The sequence below is a fragment of the Gopherus evgoodei genome, chromosome 6 (assembly GCF_007399415.2).
Source record: "Gopherus evgoodei ecotype Sinaloan lineage chromosome 6, rGopEvg1_v1.p, whole genome shotgun sequence".
Classification (NCBI taxonomy): Eukaryota; Metazoa; Chordata; order Testudines; family Testudinidae; genus Gopherus; species Gopherus evgoodei.
This window is the reverse complement of record NC_044327.1, coordinates 20845758-20859292: the sequence shown is the minus strand read 5'-3', so window position 1 is coordinate 20859292 and position 13535 is coordinate 20845758. Positions and strand designations below refer to the sequence as shown.

Genomic DNA, 13535 nt, shown 5'->3' with positions numbered 1-13535 from the left:
CGGTGCCGAGGGCGGAGGTGTCAGGGCCGCTTCCATAAGGAGCTGTCTTAATCTAATGTCACACTCCTTCTTGGTTCTCGGCTTGAAAGACTTGCAGATTGAGCACTTGGCCGATAAGTGCGACTCCCGAGGCACTTCAAGCAGGAGTCATGGGGGTCTCCAACTGGCATGGGCTTGTGATAAGCCGAGCACTGCTTGAAGCCCAATGAGCTGGGCATGAGCTCCGGCTCCCGGTGCGGGGAGGGGGGGGACCCCGATCCCCTCAAACTACAACTAATAACACTAGATAACTGACTAACTAATAACTATATATATACACACACACACACATATATTATATACACACACACACACACACACACACACACACACACATATATATTATACACACACACACACACCAATAAACTATAACTAATATATACAACGATAGCGAAATGAGCTGCTAGGGAGTGTGGAGGTTAGCAAAGCTGCACTCCACAGTTCCAACGACCGACACGGGTGGTAAGAAGGAACTGAAGGGTGGCCGGGTCGGCTGGGATATATATTGGGCGCTATAGCGGCGCCACTCCAGGGGGCGCCCAGCCAACCCGCCTGGGATGCTAAGGTAAAAGTTTCTCCAACGAACGTGCACGCAGCACGCACACACCTACCTGGATTGGATATGAGCAATAACTCGAAGAACAACCTTTTTTCCATTGACCTAGCTGCATCTACACTGGGTGGTTAGATTAGCATAGCTATTTCATTCAGTGGCACAGATTTTTTATACCTCTGAACAACGCAAGTCTGTCAGTCTACATTTTAAGTGCAGACCAGGTGTTATTCAATTGCTGAGTAAGTTATCTTTGATACAGACTAACTAGAGTTAAACAGGAGAGCTTTTTATTTAACATTCTCCGCTCAACCTACTAAATCTTAGTACAGAAACCCAAGCTTCTGTAAAGATAGATGTCAAGTTTATGAAGCAATATGACAACTGGTGGGTCATGGGTAACTGGCTGGTCACAAGGTGCTGGCTCCCCTTTTTCCTGAAGAGAGAAATGAATGGAGGAAAAAGGACACAAGAAGCAAAATTAAATGCAGTTCTTTTTGGAAAAAAGAACCCTAATTATATTAGAAATAGCTGAAACTATACAACTGCTTTCCTATTTCATTTCCATGAAAATAGCCACAGGGCTATTTTGTGATCATAAGTATACAGCCCCTGCTATTGGAGTGGAAAGTGGGTCCCTGAGACACTGTTTCTTAAGATGTGATCCCCACCGTGAAAAAGTTTGAGAAGCGATGCTAACAACATGTTCCTACCTTTGCAACCTGGCATCCAGGAGACCCAACTACTCCCTCACAACAGCTATACCGTGTTTCCAAGCCACCAGGAACTGCCATAAAAGGAAAATTCAAAAAGCAGTCAAACAACTAAAACAAATCACTACTTGTTTTACTTTCAAGCAAGGGACATGTTTTAATGCACCTATACTTGACTTCATGATGGTGTCTCTAGGTTAGCAGAACCCAGGCTTCTTACACATGGACATTTGATATGTTGCTAGGTATCCACAATCCTCAGGGCACAGCAGATATTTCTAGTTTTACCTGTATCCCGATCCAAGCACACTTCAAGGTGGTAAACAACATCGTAATATGAAACAATGGCAATTAAAAAGTTTTTACATGATTTTTGATAGTGGCTTACATCAAGAACGAACAAGAACTATACTAACCTTTTTGTTTTAGTACTCTACCAGAATGGTAGTTGCATTCTTCTTTACGAATGTGCTTTCCAGAAGCAGTAACAGTGTATATTTCTCCACATCTACAACACACTCTTTTGGAAGCTGAAAATAGTATGATAGTTCAATGCCTAATTAAAATTCAGCCTTGAAAAAATCCTACTTGCCCTATTCTGGGCAAATGAAACAATACAAAATCTTCCTTTTCAATTATCAGAGAAGTAATAGGCATAGTAATTGGTTGCCTAGCTAAGTAAATACATTTTTATGACAAGTTTTCCAAGGCTGGTCAAGTTATTTTTTTAAGCACTAAAATAGTATGAATTCCTGTGGCATAATCCTGATACGTGCTTCAGTTATAAGAATTTAAAAAATTCTTAAAGCTTTTTTTAAAAACTCACAAATTAAATTCTTGAAGTATTATCTTTTATTAATCCAATTGCTTAAGTCAAAGACTCAAACCTTTTTGGTTTACAAATACTGTACTGTGGACAGAATATGCAATTCTGGGCAAGAATTTTACTCTTGAATAGTTTTTACTAACATTAATGGAATTATTTGAGAATAAAACCTAAAGAATTTTGTAACAGTTTGCAACAACCAGGGCCCAAGTAGTTATGTAATACTACTGTACACAATTTCAATACAATACATACCAGATGCCAAAAGGAAGTTAAGTTTAAGAGAAAAAAGTTTTGTTTAAAAAAAAAATCAGTTTTTTCCATATCAACTGTTATAGCTATACATTTACAAATTCTGGTTTCATTTACTTACCATCAGATACAGCTGTTTTTGTAATGCCATTACCCAACATAGCACTGCCAGGTTTTTCAGGATTTGGTTGTGGGTAGCCATTCTCATGTAATTGTTCCTCAGTCAGAACATAGTCTTTTAGAATTCTATAGAGAACAATTCCTGAAAAATCTAATAGCATTTAAAGACATGTTAGAGCAGATATGACAATGAATTTCAAAACAAACATTTTACATCTTAGATGCACATTTAAGGTTTTGATTCAGTTATACTGAATCATCTTACTGTTTGTTTACCTGATCATCTCAGAAATTATACACTTGTAGCATCTGACAGCAAATAAAATTAACAAAAACCAAAACTTTACAAAGAGTAAGATATTAAAATGACTTCCAACAAGTTACTACCTAACATTAACAAAAGGTTGCAAAACCACAATTCTGAAAAGCATTCTTGCTTCGTACAGAAATTCAATTCTTTCCTTGTCTTTAGAAAGATCAGTGGTTTGAAAAATAGCATCCTCAATCTGTTTTAGAAGTTGGTCATATGTTGGTCCTGGGTGGCATTTGGGGCTGATACCTAAAATCTAACAATAGGAATAAGGACCAGGAAACTGGGTATGAAAATTCATTTCATGTTGAAAAAAGTTGCCCCAGTTTATACGTAAATGTGAGAAACTACATATTTTAGGTAAGAACTATCAGATTGTTTTACCATTCTTCTCTTCCGATTTTCTAGATCCAGTGGTATTAGTACATCTGCTACCACAAGACTGCCCTAAAAACAGAAAAAAACACTTAAATGCATCTTTCAAACTTCAGACTTCCTGTTGCAGTTAGTGAAGTCTTTAAAGATTAAAACATTGCATCTCATTGGTAACCTTTTAGAAGCATGGGCTTGGCAACACTGGAGAGCTGCAGCACTGGTGGTGGCTTTACAGCGCTTGCAACTCACACACCGTCCACACTTGCAAGGCACAGAGTGCTGTATCTCCCTGGCTACAGCGCTTGGCTGTACCCCACCTTGGCCTGGGGAATAATGACTGCAGCGCTGGTGATGCAGTGCTGCTCCACCAGTGTGGCCACCAAAAGCGCTGTTATTGACCTTCAGAGGTATCCCAGAATGCCTGTTCAGCCACTCTGCTCATCAATTCGAACTCTACTGCCTTGGCCTCAGGTGACCCACCCTTTAAATGCCCTGGGAATTTTAAAAATCTCCTTCCTGTTTGCCCAGCCAGGTGTGGAGTGCAATCAGTGAATCTTTCCAGGTGATCATGCCGCCACGCATCAAACAAGGCCTAGCATGGAGCAATGGAGAGTTGCTGGACCTCAGTGTTGGGGGGCGGGAGGGGGAAGCTGTGCAGTCCCAGCTGCTCTCCAGCTGTAGGAATTATGATACCTTTGGGCAGGTATCAAGGGCTATGCTGGAAAGGGGCCATGACTGGGAGGCACTGCAGTGCAGGGTTAAAGTGAAGGAGCTGCGGAGAGCCTATGGCAAAGCCCATGAGGGGAACCGCCGCTCCGGCACTGCTGCCACGACCTGCCGTTTTTACAAAGAGCTGAACACAATACTTGGGGGTGACCCCACCACCAATCCGAGGACCACGATGGACACTTCAGAGCAGGGGGGAGGAGGAGGAAACCGAGAGTGAGGGTACTGGGCTGGGGGGAGACACCCCTGAGTCCCTGGAGGCATACAGCCACGAGCTCTTCTCAAGCCAGGAGGAAGGTAGCCAGTCACAGCAGCCGGTACTTGGTGGAGGACAAACAGAGGAGCGGGTTCCCGGTAAGCGGCTTTTATTTTCAGGATGAAAATTTTTCGGGAGAGGAGGGAGGGTTCTGCATGCCTGCCTGCCTGCCTAGATGTGGAATAGCGAGGGGTGGGGGGGACCGGGGACCATTGCTGCACACAGGCAAACTGCATAGGGGCCAGGGCGGAATCTGCATTGCTGTACAAGACCCTCCCGCTCTTCCCAGGTGACCCACAGCAGCGAGATATCTTCCAGGATCAACTCCTGTGGAAAACTTAGGGATAGTGTTCAGTGTAGGTGCCCCCTACAGCTGTTTGGCTTCCCCAATGCACAGAAACCCTGAGGACAGTATAACCCTGAAGCAATCAGTCCCCCTTACTCACCATTTTGGGGCTCCTGTGGGTTACGTGCGCTCTTTGGTATGGGAAAATTATGCTATTGTGAAGAAAGTTACTCCTTCACCGTGTGGGAATAACTGTTTGAGACATAAACAATGCTGCCTCTGTTAAGTGTTGCCTTTTTTGCCTTTCCACAAGCAACCTTGAGTTCTCGGCTGTCCGTGTTATCAACAGCTGAAAGACTACAAAACCTCCGGAAGAAGCCACGAGAAAGCAAAGACGACCTGCTGCAAGCAGTTATGGATCACTCTGCCACAGAGAATCAAAAATCGTGCAGGATTGGAGGGACAGGGAAAGCAGAATCTGCCAGAAAAACGCAGCAGCCAGGAAGAAAAGAACAAAGCAGCTGATAAGCATCCTGGCGTGCCAAGCGGACTCTATCCAGGAGCTCGTAGCCATGCAGGCAGAGCACTACCATGCTGGCCCCCTACCCCATCCCAAAGCTCTTTCCCTTGTGCCCCAATGTCAGCTCAAAACCCCCTTCCCCAGCATCCAGATTCTTCGCACCACCAGCTGCCTCCAACACCTGTACGTTCACCAATCAGCCCTGAGAACTACAACCCTTACCCTCTGCACTCAACCCCCATCACCATGCAGTATAGGCATCCTGAAGTGCAGCAGTCATTGCACAGGACTCCAGACAGGACATATTCAAACCTCTGACTGTACAGTTCACCACCCCACCCCTCTGCCCTTTTAGGGTACCAAAATGTTGTGTGTCTGTCAGTAAAGTTATTTTCTTTACAATGAATGAATTCTTGGCTTAGAAAACAAACAGTCTTTATTATTGCAGAAAGTCAAAGATACCTTAGCCCAGGAAAGAAACAGGCACTGCAAATCAGCTTAGGAAAAACAGATTCCTACTAACATTGTAACCACTGCACTTCACTCCCGTGCAAGGCACCAAACATTACTGTTGGTTTTCAGCCTCAAATTCCTCCCTCAAGGCATCCCTAATCCTTGAAGCCCTGTGCTAGGCCTCTCTAGTAGCCCTGCCCTCTGGCTGTGCAAATTCAGCCTTCAGGCGCTGAACCTCGGAGGTCCATGCCTGACTGAATGTTTCACCCTTTCCTTCACAAATATTATGGAGGGTACAGCACGCAGATATAACCGTGGGGATGCTGCTTTCCCCCAAGTCTAGCTTCCCATACAGAGATCGCCAGCGCTCCTTTAAACGGCCAAAAGCACACTCCAGTCATTTGGCACCGGCTCAGCCTTTAGTTGATCCGGTCCTTGCTCCTGTCAAGCTTCCCTACATACGCTTTCATGACCCAAGGCATTAACAGGTAAACGGGGTCTCCAAGGATCACAATGGGCATTTCGACGTCTCCTATTGCAATCTTCCGCTCTGGGGAAAAGAGTCCCTGCCTGCAGCTTCCTGAACAGGCCAGTGTTCCAAAAGATGTGCTCATCATGCACCTTTCCAGACCAGCCTGTGTTAATATCAATGAAACGCCCATGGTGATCCACAAGTGCCTGGAGAACCATAGAGAAATACCCCTTCCGATTAACATACTCGGATGCTAGGTGGGGTGGTGCCAGAATAGGAATATGCGTCCCATCTATCACTCCTCCACAGTTAGGGAAACCCATTAGTGCAAAGCCATCCACGATGTCCTGTACGTTCCCCAGAGTCACAGTTCTTCTTAGCAGGATGCGATTAATGGCCCTGCGAACTTGCATCAACATGATTCCAAGGGTCAACTTTCCCATTCCAAACTGGTTCCCAACTGATCAGTAGCTGTCTAGAGTTCCCAGCTTCCAGACTGCAATAGCCACCCGCTTCTCCATCAGCAGGGCAGCTCTCAATCTCGTGTCCTTGCGCCGCAGGGTGGGGGGTGAGCTCAGCACACAGTCCCATGAAAGTGGCTTTTCTCATCCAAAAGTTCTGCAGCCACTGCTCGTCATCCCAGACCTCCATGACAATGTGATCCCACCACTCAGTGCTTGTTTCCAAAGCCCAAAAGTGGCGTTCTACGGTGCTGAGCATTTCCGTGAATGGCAGAAGCAATTTAGTGTCATACGCGTCAGGCAACTTGCGATCATCGTCGGACTCCTCATCACTTTGTACCTTAAGAAATAGCTCAATTGCCAAACGTGACGTGCTGGCGAGACTTGCCAGTATACTCCTCTGCAGTTCAGGCTCCATTTCCCACACAAAAACCGTTGAGTCAAGATGGCGCCAAATGTGGACGGAAAAACAGGGATTGCTGGGATGTGAAGCAATGCATCACGGGGCGTTGGGACAGGAAGCAGAATGACCCGCACCCTCCGCTCCCTTCCCACAACCCATGGAGCCAAAATGGGACCAGGTGCTCTGTGGGATAGCTGACCATAATGCACCACTCCCAACACCGCTGCAAATGTGGCCACACTGCAGCACTGGTAGCTGTCAGTGTGGCCACGCTCCAGCGCTCTCCCTACACATCTGTATGAAGACAGCTTTAACTCCTAATGCTGCACACCTGCAAGTGTAGCCAAACCCCATGTTTACACCAGCAATTTAAATAAAATCCTCATTAATGAGGCAAAACAATGATCTTTATCTGTGTCAGACAGCATCACTTCTTTCTTCCCCCCCAATTTCCCTACATAATTTCTTACCATTTGGAGAGAGACTACCTTGATCCCTCAGCTTTTTAAGGGTGTTCACAGCTATGTTCAGATACATATTTTTACTGCCACAACGATCATAAATTGCTTTTTCTTCTACCAATGCCTACATTTAAAAGAGTAAGACCAAAATTTAAGGGCATACAGTTTATTGTAAATTTTGCAGTTTTGTTAGTCAGAGTCTAAGAAAGTTTTGCTGTCAAAAATGTCTTCAGTTCTAAGCTGTAATGTCCTAAACACTTCAGTGCTACATTAATCATAGACTATCATATTTTAGTAAGTTGTGCAAATATTTGGAAGTAATACTTAGAAAAAACTCCATTTCAGGAACTAGAAAGTAAACACATCTGAGTGAAAATAAGAGTGATACTTTAAATAAATCCTAAATATAAATTTATAGATAGGGATTACTGGAATCTTGTCTTGCAAATAGATGAAACTGAATGATATAAAGAGCATCATTACACAACTACGTGAAACATTGTTAGTGTAACATTAAAGTCTGAAGATTTTCTTGCATAGAAGGAAAATAACGGTCAGGGCTTCCTTTGGAGGGTAGATATTATTTCCACTCCCATTTTTTGAAGCCCTAAGCAGTAAAGTCTGATCTGTCTTATTTTATTATTTACTTTAATTTATGTTTGTATTTTATTATTGCCTGGCAGATTCTGCATGTGCTATTTCAAGGCAATTTAGTACTATGACACTTGGGGACAGATATAAGCAATACCACAGAGCATCCCAGAAGTCAGTAGCTGCTATAACATTTTTAGGGCTAGGAAAATTTCCCCAAGCTTCCTCTTGTAAAGGTGTAGTGGAAGAAGTTGAAGGAATGAAGCAATTTGACTGAAGAGGAAAGAGCTAATGAGATAGGTTTGTAGAGTGAACCTGCTGCAGCGAACCTAGCTTTCTGTTTTGGAGAACACTTGATAGCAAAAATTTGTTGCTGTCTCTCAGAGGCAACAGTTACTTCTCCTCTCCTTGGTTTTACACGTTGCAAATTGAGGGGGATAATTAGAGACCAAGGGCTTGTCTTCACTACCGGGATAAGTCAACCTAAGTTACACTACACCAGCTGAGTTGACATAGCTTAGGTCGACTTGCAGCACAGTGAAAACACTGGGATAAGTCGATGGGAGATGCTCTCCGGTCAACTTCCGTTAATCTTCTCAGAGAGGTGGAGTATCAGAGTCAACAGGAGAGCGCTCTGCCATCGATTTAGTGAGTCTTCACTGGACCTGCTAAATTAATCAACTCCTGCTGAATAGATTGCAGCAGTGTCAGTCTCCCTGTAGTGAAGACCAATCCCCAGGGCAGGAAAATGAAAGGATAAAACAAGTTTAAGAATAAAAGGAAAGACACGAGAGACTATGGAGCACAGAAACAAGGAATTACAAACATTTATCTGGGACCCTAGCAGAACAGCTTCACAGAACACCCTCAAATTTGCAATAATCAAGAAATTTGGCTCACACTGAAGATGTTGCCCAGGCTGCTAGTGCCCGTGAGCCCATCTCTAGAGTATAATTATACCATCCACCCCACCCCAAGTAAATACAATAGAATCTCCAGAGAAAACAATGGCCTGGACCATTGTAGCTGCTTTTTGAATGAGGATTGTTGCCAAACAGGTGACCACAAACATGAATAGCACTAAGGTATTAATTTGTCTCATAAAAGATGTAAATGATGACATTTTAAAGGGAACTTATTTACTTTATGATAGTTTCCAAGCATATTTTACACTTGGACATGAGAGAAATGAACGGGGTAAGGAAGAAGAGAAAAACCAAGTAAATTGCTAGTTTTTGTCTGCTAATGACTAGACTATTTTCAAATGGCTTACACACATACTTGATTTTAATGGGTCTTCTCAGTTTAACATTTTTCCCCAACCATGTATAGCAAGCAGCGTTTTCATTTACTTGAAAAGTTTAAGTGTTATACATCTTTAAAGCTTTTCTTCATAACCAATACAAACCTTATCAAAAGCTTCATTTACTGTTCTACAAACTTTCAAATATTCTTCAACAAAAAAGTTGACATATCGTTGTCTTGTGTCATGTGGAACTTTGGATCCAGATTCTGGAATTATAGAAAGCCTTCTCCGACTAGAAACCTTAGAGAGAACATTCAATATTCAGTTCATATGTTGTTATACCAAGGAGCTGAATAATATACATAATTCAGTTTTTACTCAAATTAAAAAATAATTTAGTCCAGAATAAAGTATAAAAATTCAGCTAAAAATGTTTCAAAAAGTCAAGAGCAAACAAAAAGCAGAGTTAGACAGAATACAGTGTTACCCTCACAAAGAGTTACCAGCTCCAGCTATCATCTAATAGTCAACAGTTTCTATTTTTGGCCTGTCTCTAAATATTTTTTCATTCAGAATACAGACTGAAGGCACACTGCAGGAGTTAATTTGGTACAATCTACTAGCTTTGTCATTTAGAAAAAAAAAGAGAGTTTGTAATTAGATGTAAAATATCCCAAGGCTTGCCATAATAGAATTTAAATTTGTTTAATAAGAAGTGGAGGATAAACCTGTCAAATCCAGAAGTCTGGTGTGATAACATGCCTTACTTTAAAATTTTGTCCAAACAGGGTCGCTATTAAACAAGCTGTTTACTTATAATATTAGTCCCACTTATTCTCACAGAATGGTTGGCTTATGTAGTGATACTGAATGATCATCACCATCTAAATGATATTTACCAACATCTAGAAGTAGTTTTGGTAGAAGAGAAAGATAGATAAGGATACTCTCATCACCCTCTAATTTTGTCAGTCTCTTTCTAGAGAACGTTAGCCACAATGCCTTCCAGAATGTAGTTTTAAGAGAGATCAAAAAAGCAAGTTTGAGAAGCAGGCATAAACAATTTGGTACTTGGGACAGATCATCATTGAAGTGTAAATGAATTTGGTCTTTAAAAATCTTCAAAAATGTATGTTTCAATCAATTTCAAACTACTTCACAACACTGAAGTAGTAATCTAGTAAGCAGTTTTAATTGAAAATTGTGTTTAATAGCCTACAAAAGATATGGGGTGGCATGCTAAGCTACTATGCTATTACTGTACTGATTTATTCACTTTGGGTTATGTTTTTTTTAATTTAAACTCGATTATTGAAGTTCTGCTTGACATGTATATTTACCTAGCTTACTCTGAAACTTAGAGCTTTAAAGTACACTGTCATAAGTGATTTTTACTTTATCCCCCAAACTTTCATGCCTTCTGTCAGTAAATCACGATTAGAGGAATCTTTGAAAGCAGGCAAGACCAATGGTCCTCTACACAGAAGCTGGTTGCTCAAGATGACAGAGCACTTCTGTGCTAACACACTATAAACCTACTGCAACCAAGCACTACTACTTGGACTCACATTAAAAGGAGTTTCTATAAATCTTTCAACCTCTTCTTTCTAGAAGAGGAAAAATACTTTATTGAATAAAGCCAGAGAAGCCATCCCCTTCACATCTTGTATAAAACATTTCTATGACAACCTGCTATCATGCTAAGTTACGTCACAATATCATATGTATAAATAATTTCAGGTGCACTTGTCTTTATTAACTCTAGCCAGTACAACTGTAAGATAACTATTTTACAATAATTTTATTTGGCCTAACTAGACTAAAGCAAGCCATGGAACACAGTAACACCATCATTAATTACCTTTAGATTGATCTGAAGTTCTACCATGGGAGTTAGATGACAGTATTACAGTTTAACAAGTTTACTGTGCAAGCACTGCTCAGCCTTTTAAGAAATGCTGCATTGTTAGTTGTGAGATTTTCTTTTTGGAAGAGCAGTTACCAACAGGATATTTTGCTTTCTGCCTTAATCTTTAACTAGTAAATTGCTTCCTAAAACCTACCACTGGAGATTTGGCTGAGATTCTTGAAATAAAGAATTGCCTAAATGCAGTCTGACCACCTCTATTAAAGGTCTGCTGTATTTAGTGTAAGTAAAACACGCAACAATATCATCCAGACACCTAATCACTGCTATCTATTCCCACATGAAACCACTTGCAATGCCCCAATGTCTGCAACTTCTCAGCAGAAGGTTGATAGTTATGAGAAGGCAGGAGAGTGAGCTACTGTTCTGCTAGTATACAATACTGACCACTAAAATCTGACCACTTGTAACCACACAGAATAACACCAATTGTTAGCATTATTAAATGGACTCGAAAGCAGTACTTACTGTATGATGTGATTATGAAATATTCAGAAAAAAGTTAACATTTAAAATTTACATATCCTGCAGTGCTTAGCAAGGAAGCCTCTGTATAAAATCAATAGTTGTTGTTCCAGGTAACTGCACTATTTGGGCACTTATATTTTACTACTATTATAGTACCTTAATAGGCATGGGAGCAATCCTTTTTACTGAAATATTAGAAGGTCTGCATGGCATTGCTGTTACACCATTTCCTTGAAGGAATACATTCAGTTGACCACTGCTGGTTGCAACAGGCTGAACTTCAAGCAAATTTAGACATACTGAAACAACAGAAGGTAATTACATATAGTTATTCATTAAGAATGAAGTTTTACTGCTCAATCCCCTTTCACTAAATGGCAGATTTGTATAATTTTGGTGGTGCCCAGAATGAGTGCAAGCCCCCACTCCCTTCCCCCCACCTAAGACTCTGGGAAGGAGTTTGGATGCAGTGCGGGCTCTGGAAGGACATTTGGGTGCAGACTCTGGGATAGGGCAGGGGTGCGGGAGGGGATGAGGGGTGTGAGGCTTACCTTGGGTAGCTCCCACCCCTCTGGCAGCAGGTCCTAAGTGGGGTGGGGTGGGGTGTCTCTGGGTGCCATAGCCCACAGCCACTGCCCCCGCAGCTCCCACTGGCCACAATTCCAATGGCAGTCAGTGCTTGGGGAAGGGGAAGCATACAGAGACATCCCCCACCCCCATGGGGCCACAAGGATGTGCTGGCTGCTTCCAAGAGTGGCACACCATGCAAAGTGAGGGCAAGCAGGAAGTCACTTTAGCCTCGCTGTGCTGCCAATGGTTGCCCCCAGGCCCTTTTTAATGGCCCGGGGGTGGCAGGCGGGACCAGAAGATGCTCCAAAGGAGGCATGCTTGGGTGGCAGGCAGTGCCAGGGGAGAGAGACCTGGTCCCGAACATTGGTGGATCCGGGCCCCTGTGCTCTGAATATTCCTGGAGCACAGGTACCATGGGCCCACAGAATTCACCACCCCTGCCACATAGGAGACACATTCTTTATGATTTTATTTTGGTAACCAAATTCAAAGTTAGCTGAACTCTAGGACAATAGCTAGAGACTCCAAAAAGCACACCAGTAACTTCACTTTACTAATCTACTTTATGTGGAAGGCACTCATATTACAGAGATGAGCAGCAGGATGGTAAAGTAAAATACTTATTCAGGTAAACTTTTAAAAACTTGATATAAAACTTTAGTTTGAGCTCTCCAAGTGCTTTACTAATATAAGATCAGAACAAACCTTTGAGGCGTGTAAGTAAAATCTAACTCCAAAAATGGGCAAACCACACCACAAGAAAAGTAAATAAACAAAGTTTAGAAATAGGCCCCAAGACCAGGGTACAGTGTATGGATCGTAGCTATTACGCTAAATTAGGGGTGGGCAACCTGCAGCCCGTCAGGGTTATCTGCTGGTGGGCCGTGACACAGTTTGTTTACATTGACCATCCCATTGGTCAGGAACGGGAACAGCAAACTGCAGCCACTGGGAGCTGTAGGTAGCCGGGCCTACGGACAGTTGATGTAAAACTGTCGTGGCCCATCAGCAGATTACCCTGACAGGCTGCCCACCAGTTTGCTAAATAGATCCTCTCGGTATCAATTTCTACCACACTGTTGAATGGACTAGAAAGTGAGAAGACAATTATACAGCTTGAGAAACACTCACTTATCCATTACATTCTAAGTTACATGTGCTCACTTGAAATGAATGAACTGAAAAAACAGGCTTGTACAACCAAAAAGCCTTCAGGCTACCTATAAAGTACTAAATTAATCCCTAGTGCAATTCTTGATATCAGTGGAGTTACTACATGGAATATTTTTGCCCAAAGGCCTTGTTAGTAAATACCTAAAATTACTTGCTGAAAAATTAAGAGGAAAAAAAATAGATATATTAAACACACACTTTGGGCATTTGACAACATTGAATACATAGACCCCACTCAAAATAGGGTAACTTTCACATAGCAAAGAAAGAACTTTAAAAAAATTTTAACAGCACAACTGGCAGAGTACTCATTTTAAAAGAGGTATATTTT

General features: G+C 42.2%; 1 protein-coding gene across 1 annotated transcript in view; it reads right to left on the bottom strand.

Moving 5' to 3' along the window:
- LOC115653390 (RNA exonuclease 1 homolog) overlaps window positions 1-13535 on the bottom strand; it is a 37230-nt gene that overhangs the window by 13214 nt on the left and 10481 nt on the right. The window contains exons 5-11 of the mRNA XM_030566646.1: window positions 11618-11760; window positions 9229-9366; window positions 7239-7353; window positions 3201-3263; window positions 2508-2657; window positions 1725-1838; window positions 1309-1382 (exon numbers count right to left, since the gene is read on the bottom strand). Coding sequence (XP_030422506.1) covers window positions 1309-1382; window positions 1725-1838; window positions 2508-2657; window positions 3201-3263; window positions 7239-7353; window positions 9229-9366; window positions 11618-11760 — 797 coding nt within the window. The remainder of the gene's footprint in view (window positions 1-1308; window positions 1383-1724; window positions 1839-2507; window positions 2658-3200; window positions 3264-7238; window positions 7354-9228; window positions 9367-11617; window positions 11761-13535) is intronic.